At 43.2% G+C, this 19,785-nt stretch overlaps 1 protein-coding gene across 1 annotated transcript in view; it reads right to left on the reverse strand.

Annotated features, from left to right (window-relative positions):
* Positions 1 to 7,237: 7,237 nt before the first annotated feature.
* LOC133138578 (deleted in malignant brain tumors 1 protein-like) overlaps positions 7,238 to 19,785 on the reverse strand; it is a gene marked incomplete at its 5' end in the record, with an annotated part of 212,986 nt that continues 200,438 nt past the window's right edge. Inside the window, 3 exons of the mRNA XM_061257458.1 lie at positions 7,238 to 7,247; positions 8,327 to 8,423; positions 11,213 to 11,386. Coding sequence (XP_061113442.1) covers positions 7,238 to 7,247; positions 8,327 to 8,423; positions 11,213 to 11,386 — 281 coding nt within the window. The remainder of the gene's footprint in view (positions 7,248 to 8,326; positions 8,424 to 11,212; positions 11,387 to 19,785) is intronic.

A 19,785-nucleotide genomic window follows, 5' to 3' on the forward strand; every position in this document is an offset into this window, starting at 1 on the left:
TCCGGACTTAAACCCTATTGAAAACATGCGGTCTGAATTGAAGAGGGCAGTCCATAAGCGCAAACCTAAGGATATGAAGGATCTTGAAAGGTTCTGCATGGAGGAATGGTCCAAGATCCAACCTTATTAAACATTATAGAAATAGGCTCAGTGCCGTTATCCTTGCCAGGGGAGGCTGCACCAAGTACTAAAAACGGGGTGCCAGTTTCACAATTTCCACATGTTGGAAAATTACAATATATCTGAGTAATGGTATTATTTGTTTTCCACAGTCTTTTTTGCTAATTTTCATCAAGGGTGCCAATAATTCTGGACCTGACTGTATTTCCATTTCATTTGCTGCGAAGCTGTAACTTATGTTGTTTTTGAGTTGGTGCGTTTTATGTGTTGGCACGATTTTATTGAAAACGACAGCCAATCAGAGAAAATAGTGAATTACACCAATATTGCGATGGGGCTTCTGGCAAATCAACCCTGTTTGCAAAGTCATTGAAGGCACAATGACAAAGATATTAAAATAATCAAAATAAAACATTACTTGCCAAAGGTGGCGAGGCGGGATGAGGTGCCAGGTTTGGTGAAAATTATCTTTACGGTTGGACGGTCAGTTTGTACATTTTGAATTCTATTAAGAAGGTCCCACCAGTCGTGATAAATGCAATATTTTTAAGTATTCCTGCCGTGTTTTATTTATAGAAGAACACCACTTTCTCTCATAACGCAGACAAGCAGTCACTGCATGGAGTGAATAATTGACCCTGGAGCCGTGCATGGAGTGAATAATTGACCCTGGAGCCGTGGATGGAGTGAATAGTCGACCCAGGAGCCGTGGATGGAGTGAATAGTCGACCCTGGAGCCATGGGGCCTAGTAACATTGCATGTAGAAGCTGTGACTTAAGCGACCTCTGTAAGGGAAAAGTAAACAACTTCAGAAAGGTCTACATATAAAGGTATACATATAAAGGTATATATATATATATATAAAGGTCTACATATAAAGGTATACATATAAAGGTCTACATATAAAGGTCTACACATAAAGTTCTACATATAAAGGTCTACATATAAAAGTATACATATAAAAGTATACATATAAAGGTATATATATAAAGGTATACATATAAAGGTATACATATAAAAGTATACATATAAAGGTCTACATATAAAGGTATACATATAAAGGTCTACAATATAAAGGTATACATAGAAAGGTCTACTTTGAGTCTTGGTAAAACGGGAAATGCGGGAAATGACAGTGACAGTAACGCAAATAACCACACATTACAACAGTGGTTGTTACGTTCTCAGGCGTCCAGGGGTAGGAGGGAGTACGCAACAAAATTATAATGAAATAAAAATGACCGGGAGGATGTATTTGAGCGCTATTGGAGTAATAATGATCGAACAAACCAGGTTTGAGGTGCAATAGGTGTATTTACAAAAATTTACAGTGGCGGTGCTATTTACAGTTTTCAAACAAAAACTCACAAGACAAAGACACATCGGGTACGAGGCCAAGGGACCTGGGTGTTGCCAAATCAATTAAATGAACAAAACCAAAGAGAGCTAAAAACAAAATACATACTAACTGTTCTCTGAACAAAATAATATATCTCTACTCTATAATCAAAAGTACATAGGTGGCAATCACCCCTTTCCTAAGGTGTCTAAACAATGGTTCACCCTACGTGCAGCAACAGTGTATAGAGGCCTCTGTCTTACCTGCCCCAGGGCCTACACACGGACAACCACATTCACAGGAGTAGGAGAACGGAGGAACACGCATGCACACAACAGGGTTATGAAGTGAATGAATAGGCAAGTCAAGCATCGCCCCCTGTAGGGCAGCCAACACAGTTTATATAAGCAGAGGGATGTGATTGGTGGAGGCGGGACCAGGGCAATGATGATGGACAGCAGGGACAGCGAATGGAAATGGTTGATGGCTTCATCTGTAGAGTTTAAGGGGGGGAAACAGACAGACATACATACGTGGAACGTAACAGTGGTAAGCAGAAGACACAAGACGTCAAACCTCTAAGTGGATAGGCTGCAGCAGCAGAAGCAAAACTCTAATAAATACCTAATAAAGTGCTCACTGAGTGTGTATATAGACCATATACAATAAATTGTATATATTTATATACAGTACTGTGCAAAAGTTTTAGGCAGGTGTGAATAAATGCTGTAAAATAAGAATGCTTTCAAAAATAGAAATGTTAATAGATTATTTTTATCAATTAACAAAATGCATGAACAGAAGAAGTGAATGAACAGAAGAAAAATCTAAATCAAATCAATATTTGGTGTGACCACCCTTTGCCTTCAAAACAGCGTCAATTCATCAAGGTATACTTGCACACAGTTTTTTTGCAGGTAGATTGCTCCATACATCTTGGAGAACTAGCCACAGTTCTTCTGTGGATTTAGGCAGCCTCAAATGCTTCTGTTTCTTCATGTAATCCCAGATAGACTCAATGATGTTGAGATCAGGGCTCTGTGGGGGCCATACCACCACTTGCAGGACTCCTTGTTCTTCTTTACGCTGAAGATAGTTCTTAATGACATTGGCTGTATGTTTGGGGTCGTTGTCCTGCTGCAGAATAAATTTGGGGCCAATCAGATGCCTCCCTAATGGTATTGCATGATGGATAAGTATCTGCCTGTACTTCTCAGCATTGAGAAGACTATTAATTCTGACCAAATCCTCAACTCCATTTGCAGAAATGCAGCCCCAAACTTGCAAGGAACCTCCACTGCTTCACTGTTGCCTATAGACACTCATTCTTGTACCGCTCTCCAGCCCTTCGGCGAACAAACTGCCTTCTGCTACAGCCAAATATTTCACATTTTGACTCATCAGTCCAGAGCACCTGCTGCAACTGCACCCCAGTTCCTGTGTTTTCGTGCATAGTTCAGTTGCTTGGCCACATCGGAGATATGGCTTTTTTGGCTGCAATTCTTCCATGAAGACCACTTCTGACCAGACTTCTCCGCACAGTAGATGGGTGTACCTGGGTCCCACTGGTTTCTTCCAGTTCTGAGAAGATGGCACTGCTGGACATCTTCCGATTGCGAAGGGAAGTAAGCATGATGTGTCTTTCATCTGCTGCACTAAGTTTCCTTGGCTAACCACTGCATCTACAGTCCTCAACATTGCCTGTTTCTTTGTGCTTCTTCAACAGAGCTTGGACAGCACATCTGGAAACCCCTGTCTGCCTTGACATTTCTGCCTGTGAGAGACCTTGCTGATGCAGTATATCTACCTTGTGTCTTGTTGCTGTGCTCAGTCTTGCCATGGTGTATGACATTAAATTGTCTTCGGCAACCTCACCTTGGGAGTTTGGCTGTTCCTCACCCAGTTTTAACCCCCCTACACAGCTGTTTCTGTTTCAGTTAATGATTGTGTTTCAACCTACATATTAAATTGATGATCATTAGCTGTTTGGTATAATTGGTTAATCACACACCTGACTATATGCCTACAAAATCCCTGACTTTGTGCAAATATTCCTAGAAGAATTGATGCTGTTTTGAAGGAAAAGGGTGGTCACAAAAATCACATTTAGATTTTTCTTCTGTTCACTCACTTTCCATTTTGTTCATTGATAAAAATAAACTATTAACATTTCTATTTTTGAAAGCATTTTTACTTTACAGCATTTTTTCACACCTGCCTAAAACTTATATATTACACACGGTGAGCACTTTATTAGGTATTTATTAGACTTATTTTTTAGACTTTAGACTTCTAGAGTTATGATGTGTGTCATGATCTGGGTCTGAACTCATGTATCATTGTTTATTATCTTTATTTTTTGTAACATTTTTCATGTCTGTATTATTTGTATGGATTTGCCTGTGTTTGTCTGCCCTGCCATGTGCTTGTGTTTTCTTTGTCCTGAACCCCGCCCTCACCTGGCTCTGTTAGCCACTCCCCCTTCTGTTTATTTGCATACTCATTGTTTTGATTGATTCCTCCCTGTTCCTCGTTGTCTCCTGCCCATTAGTAGCCTCCCTCTGTTATTTAAGTTCTTCCCTTCTGTTCAGCCCTTGCCAGATCGTGCCTGAATGTTTGGTGAGAGATTCTACCTGTTTTTGCACTGTTCCCATGTGCGCTTGATAAATCTTTGATTTTCTATTTATGGTAGTTTTCTGTATGAGTTTTTCGATAACATTTTTATATCTGCTCTTTTGGCATTTTTCTGAGTTTTGGGTTTGAGAATTTGTTCTGTGACTTTTCTGAGTTTAGATTTTTGATTTTCATTTTTGAATTCTGGAGTGACTGAGTTTGGACTTTTGGTTGTCGGTTTTGGATTCTGAGTGACTGCCTCGTCTAATCCTGTTGGAAATAAAGTCTTCTCTTTTTGCCTGCTACATCCGGTCTGCATCTGGGTTCTTGTCCGCGAGTTCTGACTGTCTTATGTTCAGATGTCTTCTGCAGACCCCTGTTGTAATGTCTGGTTATTTGTGCTACTGTTACCTTCCTGTCAGTTTTAACCAGTCTGGCCATTCTACTCTTGTAAATCGAGGGAATTATTATGAACCAACAAATTATTCATTACCTCTGATGCTTTAATGTCGTGATCTAGTTGCTCTTAAAACTGCACAGATAATCTACAAAGCACGAAATTATATGCTTCCTAACTGAAATTCAGAGGCTGTTTGAAGGCAGTATGAGTTTAGGGGAGTAGGTATGTTTAAAAAAAAACCAAAAAAAAAACAAGGGAAAGGACAAATGTAAAAAATACATGCATCTGTGAAGGGGGTTAACTTGTGAAATATCTCCAGTGCATTTAAAAGTAGAAGCTGCTGTACTTAAGAGAAAGTGTTCTCTTCCACCGCATCAGGAGGGTTAGTCAAAGCGTTTGGGTTTTTGTTTTACTACTTTGAGCCTATGCAACATTGCATCATTAATTGATTTTGTAGGGAAAGAATGTATGGATTACTTGTTTTTGGAGTATTTTCTGTTAGTTTATTTGTTTATTTCTTGTTTATTCCATATCTGGTTTTCTGTTTATTACCCATTGCTGTTCATTGCATTTCATCCCCTGTTATGTCTGTCAGGATGTTTTCTGAGCCTGAGTCACTCCCCTGACTGCTTCACTATTTGGGTGGTTTCAGAGATTTCCAGGTTTCAACGATTCCTTCCCAGGCTCGCATTCCTTACTTCCTGCTTTCTCGCTAGTTAATGTTGTATAGCACTATACTTACTAAACTGCTAAAATGGATATTGTACAGTACTAATTGTATTAACCCACTTGCTGTCTAACTAATGAACTAACAGTCACTTATTTGGGGTATTTTAGATTTAAGCATGCAACTAACTTACAAATGTTATCGCCAGCTTCTGTTTTGCTCTAGCTCTGCCTTCCTATGCGATCTGATTATTTTCTTAGTTTCAGCGAAGTGTTCGCACCTGTCTTACTATCACTACGTCTCCTTACTCTATGCAAATGTCCACTCTAATCTGCAGCTGACTGTATTACATGTTGGTCTGTGCATCCAGTCCGTGTTTTCGTTTCCCCATGTTGTGTCATTACCCAATTATGTTGTCCACCTGTTGTCTATTTGTTTAGCCCTCCTCACTTCCATGCCCTGCCTAGTTTGTCACCTTCCCTCATGCATTTAAACCCCAGTCTCAACTTGATTCTTTGTCAGAACGTTGATGCATTCAGTAGCCATTTCTAAGTAAGCCTGATTATTTGAGATTCTCTTCGACACCCCAAAGGGTCCCCAGATTTCGAGTTTGCCTTACCCCATTTTATTTATTTTTTATTAATTTTTTTTACTTCTGCCTTCATTGACTGTTTTTGCCTAGCTCTTGTGACTTCATGGATTTTTTACCTGCTTTGTTTTTCATTTATTCTTTTGCATTTGCAATCTGGCATTGTTGATTCTCTGATTACCTGGCTTGATTTGGACTGAATAAAGACAACATTTTTGCATACTCCTCGTCTGTGCTTGGGTCCTCTGAATGGAACCTCACACGTTCTCTTTGTTTCCACGGATTCCGGTAAATTAATATATAGCTACATGGACATCAAATTTCAAACTGTTATAAAAGGACATTCAGCCATCATTTCCCGTTATCGGTTTAGTAATTACTGGTTGTGCATACGTTAATGAATTTCCAGCACAATTATATCTGTTTGGTTGTCTGGTAGCCTCTGTTATTAATATACATTTTCTGTTCTAATATTCCTGTGAATATAGCGTGTTCTTACCGTTAAAAGGGTTTGAGTTTGTTATACACTGCTAAGGTTATGGATTCAATTCCCCCAGGTGCCAGCCATACTGGAGAAATCTGTGCTCATGCTATTGTAAGGTGCTTCGGATAAACTCCTTCATCAAATGGCATATTCAAAATGGCATATTTTCAAAGAAATGCTGGAGCGTGAGTTATTGATAGGTATTGGACATTTCGTTTTTAGCCCTCCCATCCAGTATCACCACCAGCTGCCACTGCTTTGTACCATTTGTATTGTTTTTCTATTCTCTGATTTTGTGACTCCATCTCTCTCTCTGCCACGCATCTTCCACATATGGACTAACTTATGTTCAAAGGAGCAAAGACACTCAATTTCCCTGACTATTTATTTCATATTTTCATAGCCTCTCTCAAAGCGTGGAGCTTGGGGAAAGGAAAGGAGTAAGAAAAAGCACATATGCTTGTTATTTGGGATTTAGGTCTGGTTTTTGCTTTCCTTCTGCTACTCTGTGAAGTGTTTAATGTAAAAAAGCCCTATACATAAATAAAATTGATTTGATTTTGTCTGATTTGATTAGCATACCAGGAATCATTGTCATTATAGCAGGTTATTAGCACCAAGAAAATAGTTGTGTTAATGTTTTACTTGACCAGAAGTTCTCCCATTTGCACAGCTTGCAGGATATGACTAATCTGTTAATGTGGAATAGAAGAGGATTGTCCACACAAATAAAAGCATACAAATCTATTTATTTCCACAAAGCTAAATACACCACGCCAACTCCATGAAACTGCACCCACTAGCACTCATACTACACATACTAATACTATGCTTCACTCCTGTAACACTCAGATTGATGAGCTGCAGGTAACCACAGTTCATAAAGCAAGATATGCAGGTAGGACATTTGAACAGGTTAAAATGGTGGGAAATTTGATCAGTTCCGTGGATTAAAAATGTGAAGTTTCCATAAATGGGTTGGAAAAACCAGTATGCAGATATATAGCAGTTCTGTTATGCACCTTCAGCGGAACCTGAAAATACAAATCGTTAATGTTAGACAGTTAAAGGGGAGAATAGCCCATCCTATTATACCTGCCATCTTTAAAACAACGTTACAGTCTGTACAGAATGTTTATGTAACTGCATGTAGTTACAGTCTGTACAGAATGTTTATGTAACTGCATGTAGTTACAGTCTGTACAGAATGTTTATGTAACTGCATGTAGTTACAGTCTGTACAGAATGTTTATGTAACTGCATGTAGTTACAGTCTGTACAGAATGTTTATGTAATCGCATGTAGGACACTAAATGTTTGCAGGAGAAGAAAAGGCTTATTCAGTGACATCCACACTCTTGAAAGAAACCTCACGGTAACACTTCATTTGAAGGGTCCAACATTAGAGCTACGCATACAATTCCTTCATAAGCACAACATTGTACATTCATAAGCACTACATAAGGATTTGTAAATGCATATGTCAATAACCGCAAATAGGCGTGTGTTATGTCCACATTAATTCCGCAAGCGACATTACCATGACAAGTGAAAAGACACAACATCCTTATATTATTTAAATTGGTATAAATACTTGCAGTATAAATTGGGTCATTTCCAGGCTTTAAAGAAAATCTAATTTATATAATATTTCACAGTTGTTTTGCAAAATAAGAAATAATCAACTGGCATTAAATATTTATGAAGGCACTGTATCTGCCTGATTTTCATGCATGAAATAAAATATATACTTGGGTTCAATAAAATACTACATATGATATCACTATATAAAAGTAAATACATATTTATGGTGACCGTCTAAATCAAACATATGGTATTTCCTAAAGTCTTGATGTAGAGACCTGTTTGTAATTTAAGTGTGCAGAGATTCTTACCAGAGCACATGACACCGGCGTCTTCAGAGTGTAGACAATTGTGGAGCCACAAGCCATTGTGTCTGCACTCTTCCAGAGCTGGTTCAGAACCAGTGCATTCCAGGTTGTCCAGCATGATCAGGCCTTGACCTTGGCCAAAATAGGCTCTTACAATGGCGCTTAAAGCCTTCCCACAATTTAGCTGTTTGCAGACAACCTGGGCATCGTGAATATCCCACCCATCGTCACACACTGTCCCCCATTGATTGTTATAGTACACCTCCAATCTTCCAGAGCAGCGGTCACCACCGTTCACCAAGCGCACTGGGGAGCTGCCTGCAGTGGACACACGATAAGCTGGGAGTGAGGTTGCACTGCCACATAAACTGTGAAAGTGATTAGAACATTAGAAGCCTATGTACCCAACAAATGTGCCATAATCTAGGTAATCAGTTATATGGTGGTGATCAGGTGATCAGATCAGTAGGTGACCAGAAGTATGGTGATCTAACAGTCTTGGAAGATGTTCTGACTCTGCATGGTCATTGCACATTGCACAAATGATTGTGGAATCAATGCTGGGGTGGGCTGCTCCCTCAGGGGCCCTCTAATGCTGATGGCTGAATGTAGGTGAGCCAGATTAATTCTAGGATAACTTTTAACATTGAAGGGGAAGCATGAAACATTTTTGCGGGCTTTTTTTGTTTGAACCCTAAATCCATGCATTTATTTTTTACAACTTTTGTCAAACACATAAAAAATGGATTCAAGTGGATTTCTCCTGTATGTAAATAAAGCATGGATTTTACACTTGAGGGGAAACTTTCTGTTCAATCCCTTGGATTTTAATACATTCAAGTATCAATATGATCTGGGAAGAGCTTTAAAATGCACTCCAATTAGTTAAATTTAAAGTTTCAAAATGCACTGTCCCCTCCCAGCCCTGTCAGGAAGACTGCATTAACTCACTTTCGGATGTGGAAGATGCAGCACTTTGATTGCCGCCAGAGGGGTCTGTGAAGGAAGCAGATAGAGCTCAGAGATGGCCAGAGAGGTCAGCTGAAACTTTTTTGGTGAATGGCCCTGACAGTTTTGTACAACCTACTACTTTATACAACCACAGATAAAGGCATGCAGGATTTCCTTCCTTTCTTCATTCCTGTATCTACACATAAAATTGTCTACACCACCAAGATAATTTTGATTCATGTTCTGGCTGGCTGTTGGTAGCTTTGTAGCTCCCTTGCAGACTATGGTGTGCCATGATACGCTAAGAAAACAACGGTCTAATATGATTCGTAAAACATCAGCTGTTACTTGTGTTTGTATTTAGTTATAGTTAGAAGCAAGCCTATAGTTAGCGGAGTTACTGCAATCACATTTTAAAAATGCAGTAATGGCTGCATTCATAGCAGTCAGACAGTCAGAATTATGCCAAACTGTTGAACTGACTTATCCGATACAAAAAACCATATGCAGAAAAGCGGTGAAGCTAATTTTAGCTAAATGGTGATTGAATGAACCAACAGCAGTGTATTTCAGTCTTCTCTAGCCTGCCTGGAAGTAAGCATTGCACAATTCTGTAACATAAATGTGCATACTCACAAATGCATCAATTCAACAAATTAAAGTCTTCTGAAAGTCCAGGAGTCTTTTGGCTTTAGACATAATAAGTAGAATCTCCCAAAAATATAAGCAGTAACATTAGTAATGTGCAGTGGGACCCATCTTCCACGGCCAGCCAGCTGATGTACAAAAGTGAATGTAGTTAGCTTATAACGCAGCAGCTAATTAGTGATGCTGAATGCTGGCCAGCCACTTGATTAATGGTTAGCCAACAAGGCTAATCTCTCGCAAACCCAGCTCAGCACTGTAGTAGCCAGTTGACAAGCAAGGTATTGGGCAGAAGTGAACACAGACAGGTAATATCAAGGTGAAAATCCTGCATAATATGCCTATAATCATACTGACCACAGTTCAAAAGTCATATTGTGGCTTCTCACAAAATATGGGGAGGACTGGTCAAATTAAATATCTTGTGGGCATGATTTCAGATGCATATTATCCTAATTCACCTGACAGCACATTTTGTACATTTTGTCTCCTGTACTATCATGTATTCAAATAAAGTTGCGGGAAATAAAGATTATTCGTAAAGGTAAAGGGATCTTCCACTAAGAAAAACATGAACTCAGAGAATGACAAATGGTGCAATGGAAATCAATTAATACTGCATTCAGCCCAGCAATGCTCGCCTTTTCCTACCTCTAAGTGTACCTACTGCCTAGTTTGCCAAAAAGCTAAATAGTTTCTAACACTATATCAAGCCTGGTCTTGAAAACCTCCAGTGTTTCTTTTTAAATTACATTATTGGCATTTGGCAGACGCTCTTATCCAGAGCGACGTACAACAAAGTGCATATCCACTTTTTATTTTTTATTTTTTTTACAAACAAACAGAGTTTCTGATTCCACTACATGTACTGCAAAGCTATTCTATTCTATATTACCTTGTTTTATCCTGTATTTCTCCAGTGTCAAAATACTTGCCAGTGGTTTAAAAATGATCTCACTTGGCTCTTTGAGTATCCTTGGGAATATGCCATCTGGGCCTGCTGCCTTATTTGTCTTTAGTTTATGTAGTTTATCGAGTGTTTCTTGATCCCCTATCTCTATATTGGCTAATTCTTAGTATAGAGTATGCCTTCCGGCCTACTAGTAACCTCCTCCCTGGGAAAACTCTCAACAAAGTAACCATTTAAGGCCTCAGTAATATCTTAATTATTATACAGCAGTTCTTCTTTGTTATTCTTAATGCATTTGACCTCCTCTTTAACTTTCCTTTTCCTACTACAGTATTGAAAGAAGCATTTGGGATTGCATTTTGCATAACCTGAAATTTGCCTTTACAACAGCCTATTGGCTAACTTTAGTTCTTTTTTTAACCTTAGCATGCATATTACAATCTCTGTGTAACAAGTGTGCAGGGTTTCCTACCATAGCAGGTGACCCCGGCGTCTTCCTTGTGTACACAGTTGTGAGTCCCCCACCCACGGTGGCTACACTGGTGCAGAGCCACTTCAGAACCAGTACATCCCAGGTCTTCCAGCATGATTGGTTCGATACCTTCCCTAAAGTAGGCTGAACCAGGGGCGTCTACTGCCATCCCACAGTTTAGCTGTCTGCAGACCACATGGGCATCATTTAGATCCCATCCGTTATCGCACACTGTCCCCCACTGTCCTGCGTAGTACACCTCCACCCTTCCAGAGCAGCGATGGGGGCCGTTCACCAAGCGCAGTGAGAAGGAGCTGCCTGCAGTGGACACACATTAAAGAGAGCCCATGATAAAAAAGAGACCATACAACAGTTCATCATACAACTAACACACACACCATAACATCCATTGTACCTTACTTTCATACCACAGCCCAGATAGTTTCATTCATCCTTCATGAGCACCTTTAAATATTTTCAACAGGTCAGATTAGGGTTCAGACAACACACTCTCAGAAATACTTTTCAGTTTAATTCTATACATCAACTTTATGATGGCAAACATTTATGGACCAGATACACTTCCATTTTCACCTTATTGATCTCACCAACTCAAAAAATAGGAGGCGATTCAATAGCATGCAATCCAACACTCGACAGATCTAACACCACTTCAAGAAGAATTAAAACTCCCAAGGGTTTATTCATGATTCAATGGAACCAAACAGAATCTTACATTTAAAAATATAAAAATAAATGTTTGGAGTCGGCAGCCTGTAGCTTAGGAGTTAAGGTACATGACTGGGACCAGCAAGGTCAGTGGTTCGATCCCTGGTGTTGCCACGATAAGACCGGTGAAGCCGTTGGGCCCTTGAGCAAGGCCCTTAATCCTGCATTGCTCCAGGGGAGGACTGTCTCCTGATTAGTCTAATCAACTGTAAGTCGCTTTGGATAGAAGCGTCAGCCAAATGACATGTAATGTAATGAGTCATTGTCCTGCTGGACAATTTCCTTATAACTAAGTCTCAGCTTCCACTGCCAATACTTTCTGATATTTCAGTGTTTCCCGCAGTGCTTTACAGTTAAGGTGGCAGCTTTAACAAAAAACGACCCCACCTTAACTAACATTGGATTAAAAAACTTTAAATAAATTAAAAAGAAAAATACGAAATAAGAAATCCGATGTCAAACAGTGGCATTTGCCAGTTTAAAATAACATTGCGCAGTTTGTCATTGAATCGTCATCAAATTGCAAAGTGAATTAATAATTGTAGCTCCATAAAATACCAGGATAACAAATTTTGATACTTATTAACTAAATTGTTTTGTCATGCGATTGCGAAACCATGACTTTTGCATGTCTGTTTCTCAATGTTTATCACTAGACAACAGACCTAGAGTTCATAACTTCAATGAATAACCCCCCCCCCCCACCCCCGGTCAGACATCACCCCCTCTTTGGGGGACATCTTCATTGTGTCACACTCTATACTGAACTAGAGGTATATTACCACCTGTCTCCCCTGCAGTACACTCACCCCTCCCGTTCCTCCCTCCACCTCTCACCAGACCCCTCCCACCCCAAATCCAAGTGCCCTCCCTCTCACTAGGTGCTAAGAACCCTAAAGAGATGCCCAGGGGAGAGAAAGACATGAGGATAAACAAATGGGGAGACAAACAGACATGGGCATACAAAGAAAATGACACACAAAAAAAACAAAAAAAAAACAAATGCATACTGTTTTCTCAGTTTATGAGACCAGGACAGGGGGGTTGGAAAAGAAGAAAGAACGAGAGAAAAAAGGGTTTTGTTAAATGCTTAAGGAGAATGGAACAGGGGAGAGTATGAATGTGTCTATTAGATCTTGGAATGATGTAAAAGTGTCATTATTCAGTATGTGTTGAGTTATTCATTTTTGATTCATTTTTGCCAGAACAAAAACTGATGTAGCATTTATAGTAATATCAGGATTTTGTCAGATAGGAGAAAAAGTGGTTGGGAAAGTGGAGTGTTTGGATAGTTGGTTGACTCTGTACCAGGGTTCAAGTGTAGCTGAGATGCAGGGATTGTATATAGGGGCAGTAATTAAATTTTGGGACTAAGGAACGGAAGATGACAATAACAGAACGAGCTGGACACCATTCATGACCCGACACATAACTGCTTGGAATAGCAGTGTAATATACAACTGGAATTGCGTGACATTAACTTAATATGGATAGTAGCCACTGCAGCTAGTCAGATACAAAAGTACAGGGGTCTGTGCAGTGTCCGGAAGCATTGGCTGTATTGTAGCCCAGATTCAGCTGGGCGTTTTACAGTAGGACCTTTCAGCAATGTAGCCATTTAAGCCTCAGATTAATCTTTATTCTTATATAGCAGTTCCACAATCTCCACAGTGGACGAATACAGCTATACAAAAGAGCGAAAAAATAATAAACTGAACAAAACTTATAAAAAGGACAGCACTTGAGACGGGTGCGTGGGGGTTGGACCCAAAATGCACGACTCAGAAACAATAGTAATATAAAGACCCCTCAGGGCTTTATTCGGGACGAATCCCAGGAGAGTAGTCAACCCAAGCAAAGTCCATACACGTAGATCCAGCCAAACAAAAAATAAACAAACAAAAAGCACGGTGCCGAGGGAAGAGGCAAACCCGTAGTCGGTAGACGTGCAGGGAGGTCCGGTAGCGGGAGAGCTGTCAGCGGGGCAGATGAACAGACGGGCGGCAGGCAGAGGCGTAGTTGTGGGCGAAGCGGGAGTCGAAACCATGAAACAATCAGCGAAGCAAAAGTACAAAAACGGTAGGCGAGGACGTAGTCAAAAAACAAACGATGGTCACAAAACAGAAATCAATAAACAATGGTCAGTAAACAGGCGTGGATCGTAACGTGTAATCAAACAGTAAGTAATGCTCAAGAGTTGCGTGAAAAAACAGAGGCAGACAATTTCGCAGTGAACAGTTGCGCGACTGGGCTATAAATGCAGGTGTAGACAGGTGTAGACAATTAGTTAGAGGGTAGCAAGGAAATGGAAAACAGGTGCAATGGATGACAAGTTTAACAAGGAGATTAGTAATCGTTAGTAATAAACCTATCCTGCCCTAGCATTAGTAAATTAGTAAATGACATGCACGAGAAACGTAAGGTAACATGAACACATGATTAGTCTTGTTAGTTTCTACCCAATCCTGATCTAGCGTTAGTAGTTTTCATGTGGGTGGCGAGGGAGGGAACCGCGATCTCAGCTTCTTGGTCGGGAAACAATGGAGGTTGGTAGCCAAGAGAGATCTCAAATGGAGATTTCCCGGTGGCGGCGCAGGGTAAGGTGTTGTGTGAGTACTCCACCCAGGTGAGCATCTTGCTCCATGAAGCCGGATTCTGGGCAGAGACACAACGTAGCGCGGCTCCCAAATCCTGGTTGGCCCTCTCGGTTTGCCCATTGGATTGAGGGTGGTAGCCGGATGAGAGGCTGGCCGTGGCACCGAGGGCCAGGCAGAAAGCTTTCCATACTTGAGAAATGAATTGTGGGCCCCGGTCGGATACAATGTCTGAGGGGATTCCATGGATGCGGAACACTTCCTTAATAAGTACATCCGCAGTCTCTTGGGCAGTGGGTAACCCTGGCAGGGGGATGAAGTGGGCCGCCTTACTGAATCGGTCCACCACAGTGAGGATGGTGGTGTTACCTTCGGAAGGGGGAAGTCCGGTAACGAAGTCCATGCCGATGTGGCTCCAGGGTCGGCTGGGCACAGGCAGAGGTTGGAGTAGACCAGCCGGGGCTTGATGGGAGGCCTTGCTTCTGGCACAGGTGGTACATGCCTTGATGAAGCGCCTGGTGTCAGGGATCATGGAGCTCCACCAGAATCTCCGCTTCAGCACCGCCAAGGTGCGGGTAAAGCCGGGATGGCAGGAAAGGAGGGATGAATGGGCCCATTGCAGCACCTGTGTCCGAGCGGCTGAGGGAACGTATAGGCGTAATCCGGGGTTGGACCTGGGATCGGGATCCTCCCGTAGAGCCCTCTGGATCACCGCCTCGATCCTCCACGTGACAGATCCGATAGTGCAGGAGGCAGGAAGGATGTTCTCGGGAACCTCACGCTCAGAACAGGTGTTGAATTGACGGGACAGGGCGTCGGGCTTAACGTTCTTCGAACCCGGGCGGTAGGTCAGAGAAAAGTTGAACCTCCCGAAGAACAGCGCCCATCTAGCCTGTCGAGAGTTCAGCCTCTTGGCTGTCTGGAGGTATGCCAGGTTCTTGTGGTCAGTCCAAACGATGAACGGCTTCTCGGCCCCCTCCAGCCAATGTCTCCACTCCTCCAGCGCCAGTTTGACTGCCAGCAGCTCTCGGTTTCCAACGTCATAGTTCCTCTCTGCAGGGGACAGCTTCTTGGAGAAGAAGGCGCAGGGGTGTAGTCGGTTGTCAGCGGCCGCCACCTGAGAGAGCACTGCTCCCACCCCTGTGTCGGAAGCATCCGTCTCGACCACAAACTGGCGGGTCGGGTCGTGGTGTACCAGGATGGGAGCGGAAGAGAACAGTCTCTTGACCTTGGTGAAGGCCGTCTCAGCTTCGGGGCTCCACCGGAATGGCACCGCAGGGGACGTGAGCTTGGTTAAGGGGGCGACCACTTGACTATAGGATCTGATGAACCTTCGGTAGAAGTTGGCGAATCCCAAGAAGCGTTGGAGCTGCTTACGTGAGGTGGGTGTGGGCCAGTCGGTAACTGCCAGAATCTTCTTGGGATCCGCCCTGATCCGTCCCCTCTCTAGGATAAACCCTAGGAACTCAACTGTGTCGGAGTGGAAGACGCACTTCTCCGCCTTGACGAATAATCTGTTCTCAAGGAGTCTCTGTAGAACTTGCCTGACGTGGTGCTCATGATCCTTGGCATTGGTGGAGTAGATCAAGATGTCATCCAGGTAGACGAACACATGGCGACCCAACAAGTCCCGAAGAACATCATTCACCAAGGCCTGGAACACAGCAGGAGCATTGGTGAGGCCGAATGGCATGACCAGGTATTCGAAGTGTCCAAGAGAGGTGTTGAAGGCGGTCTTCCATTCATCGCCCTCACGGATACGGACCAGGTGGTAAGCGTTGCGGAGATCCAACTTGGTGAAGATGGTGGCCTCGTGAAGTGGGTGGAACGCGGAGTCCATCAGGGGCAGAGGATACTTGTTCCTCCCCGTGATGTTGTTCAGCTCCCTGTAGTCGATGCACGGGCGTAGGGAGCCATCCTTCTTCTGAACGAAGAAGAATCCCGCACCGACGGGAGAGGAAGAAGGGCGAATTAGTCCGTTAGCCAGGCAGTCACGGATGTATTTCTCCATCGCCTCCCTTTCTGGTCTGGAGACGTTGTATAGGCGACTTGAGGGAAGTGACGAACCAGGAAGGAGCTCGATGGCGCAGTCGTAGGGTCGATGAGGCGGCAAGGACTGAGCTTGTGTCTTGGAGAACACTGTGCCCAGGTCATGGTAAGGAGAGGGGACCCTATCCAGGGAGGGTTTGGGAGTCTGTGGTAGGGCTGGCACTCCCTCTGCTGGTGGTGGGGCGGAACGCAAGCAGGACAGATGTCACTTAGGATCCCATGCTTGCACTTGGTTAGAACTCCAGTTGATCGTGGGGTTGTGTTTCTGGAGCCAGGGTAATCCCAAGATGAGTTGGTCATTAGGGGACTGGATGACGCGGAACTGGATCATCTCCCGATGGTTTCCAGAAATGATCAATTGTACGGGAATAGTGATGTGCGTCATGCGACAGAAAGTCCTTCCATCCAGCGACCGCGCATTCTCAGGGTGGGGTAGAGGGAGGGTGGGAATGTTCAGTTCAGACACCAGAACCTCGTCGATGAGGTTGGCATCCGCTCCAGAATCCACCAATGCGTTAACCCGGGTAGTTCCGTCGGGGAGAATCAGCAGGGTGGTGAGCGTGGGACGATGGTTGTCTTTGTCAGAACCCCCATGCCTGTCGACTGCTCTCACCTCTACTGGTCGCCTGGTCCTGAAGGAGCACCGAGCCTGGGTGTGACCCGGCCTCCCACAGTAGAAGCATGAGCCGGTGGTTCTGCGGCGTGCTCGTTCCTTGGTAGAGATCTTGGTACCGGCTCGGGACAGGTCCATGGGTTCGGGTCCCTCCGACTGCTGCTCCTCTTGTCGCGGACTTGGCCCCTGCCTGGGGTACCGGTTGCCGGGAAGGATCGGTCTTTCCGACCGGCGTTGTCTGGCACGGTTGTCCAGGCGGATCGTGGTGCGCACGAGTTGGTCGAGCTGGGTTATGGGGTCCAGTCGCGCCAACTCGTCCTGGAGCGTCTCACTCAGGCTGGCCAGGAAGAGATTCGTCAATGCTGCATCGTTCCAACTAGTAGCCGCCGCGAGGGTGCGGAAGTCGATGGAGTGATCTGCCGCGGTCTTCCGTCCCTGGCGCAGAGCAATCAGTCTCTGGGATGGCTCCTGGTCGCTGGATGCGTGTTGGAACACCTTCCGAATCTCATCGGCGAAGACTGGGTAACGAGGAGGAAAAGAATCCCCGGACCACACCGCCGTAGCCCAATCCAATGCCCTCCCCTTGAGCAATCCCATCACATAGCCTATCCGACGGTCGTCGCTGTTGTAGGTCTGGGGCTGTTGCTTGAAAACAAACTCGCATTGGAGTAGGAACGCCTTGCACCTCTCAGGTTCTCCACCGAACCTCTCCGGAGGGGGTTGTTGGGGCTCCCGGAATTGCCAGGCTCCCGAGGGGTTGACCGCCGGGGAAGTGGGTGGGTGGGTGGGTTCCTCCTGTGGTTGTGGCAGGACTGCGATGGCGAGCCTCCTCATCTCTGCACACAGTTCACGAATCTCCAGGTGAAGCTCGGAGATTCCTTGTGAATGCAGCCGGACGATGGCTCCTTGTTCCTGGAGGGCGTGGAATATGGCAGTTGAGTCAGCAGGGTCCATAGTGGCGAAATTGTTCTGAGACGGGTGCGTGGGGGTTGGACCCAAAATGCACGACTCAGAAACAATAGTAATATAAAGACCCCTCAGGGCTTTATTCGGGACGAATCCCAGGAGAGTAGTCAACCCAAGCAAAGTCCATACACGTAGATCCAGCCAAACAAAAAATAAACAAACAAAAAGCACGGTGCCGAGGGAAGAGGCAAACCCGTAGTCGGTAGACGTGCAGGGAGGTCCGGTAGCGGGAGAGCTGTCAGCGGGGCAGATGAACAGACGGGCGGCAGGCAGAGGCGTAGTTGTGGGCGAAGCGGGAGTCGAAACCATGAAACAATCAGCGAAGCAAAAGTACAAAAACGGTAGGCGAGGACGTAGTCAAAAAACAAACGATGGTCACAAAACAGAAATCAATAAACAATGGTCAGTAAACAGGCGTGGATCGTAACGTGTAATCAAACAGTAAGTAATGCTCAAGAGTTGCGTGAAAAAACAGAGGCAGACAATTTCGCAGTGAACAGTTGCGCGACTGGGCTATAAATGCAGGTGTAGACAGGTGTAGACAATTAGTTAGAGGGTAGCAAGGAAATGGAAAACAGGTGCAATGGATGACAAGTTTAACAAGGAGATTAGTAATCGTTAGTAATAAACCTATCCTGCCCTAGCATTAGTAAATTAGTAAATGACATGCACGAGAAACGTAAGGTAACATGAACACATGATTAGTCTTGTTAGTTTCTACCCAATCCTGATCTAGCGTTAGTAGTTTTAGTAAATAGACAAATAGAACATTAGGGGAGTGAAGGACAGAACGAGAGAGAGAGAGAGAAAAGGCGGAACGCAAGGTTTGCGGAAAAACATGTAAAAGTGTATGCATAACAACGACCAGTTAACGTAACAATAAACATACATCGACACATAACACAAAGCGAAACTAAGACGATAATCACTCAACATAACCAGGTAATATAATCGTACGATAACATAACTAGACATGACAAGAAAATAAATCGTAACGAAACATAACTAAACAACATGACGAACCTAGACAACATAATATATGATAAAACACTACGTGACTAAGACAACATGAATAAACATAAAACATGGCGAGACAGACCTGAAACGTGACAGCACTGAAAGTAATACAGCTGAATTTTTTTTTTTTCTTTGTTGAGCCAAAAGGCAATTTGAAAGGAAAATCTCAGATGATGCAAAAAGCGCTTCTTTCAATACTGTAGTAGGAAAATTAAAGAGAAGGTCAAGTGCATTAAGAATAAAAAAAGTTATTTTTAATTTAATTAATTAATTAATTTTTATATATCTTATACAGTTTATTCTTTTTTCGCTCTTACATGTAGCTGTATTCATCCACTGTGGAGATTGTTTTCTCAACTTATTTTTCTGCACCTTAGGAATGAATTTACACTGTGCGTCAAGCATAACCCTTTTGAACCTGATCCACTTTTCATTCACAGTCCTGCAATCAAGAACTTGCTCCCAGTCTACATTAACTGAATGTGATCACATCTTTTTAAAGTTGGTACGCCTAGTGCCAGAAACATTTTAACGCAGGCCTTAACTTTCATTAAATAAAAATATATGTAATTGACCATGGCAGAGAAGTTGTCTGCTGTCAGATGGGTCCTTTTCTAAGCGTTGTTTTAGACAAGGATCTTTCTGATAGGATCTTTCCAACATCAATTGTCAACTATCAGAAAGGTCCTTTTGTAAAATGTCCAGTAGAGTAGCAGATTGGGGCAAGACAGTGA

The sequence above is a fragment of the Conger conger genome, chromosome 10 (genome assembly GCF_963514075.1).
Source record: "Conger conger chromosome 10, fConCon1.1, whole genome shotgun sequence".
Lineage (NCBI taxonomy): Eukaryota > Metazoa > Chordata > Actinopteri > Anguilliformes > Congridae > Conger > Conger conger.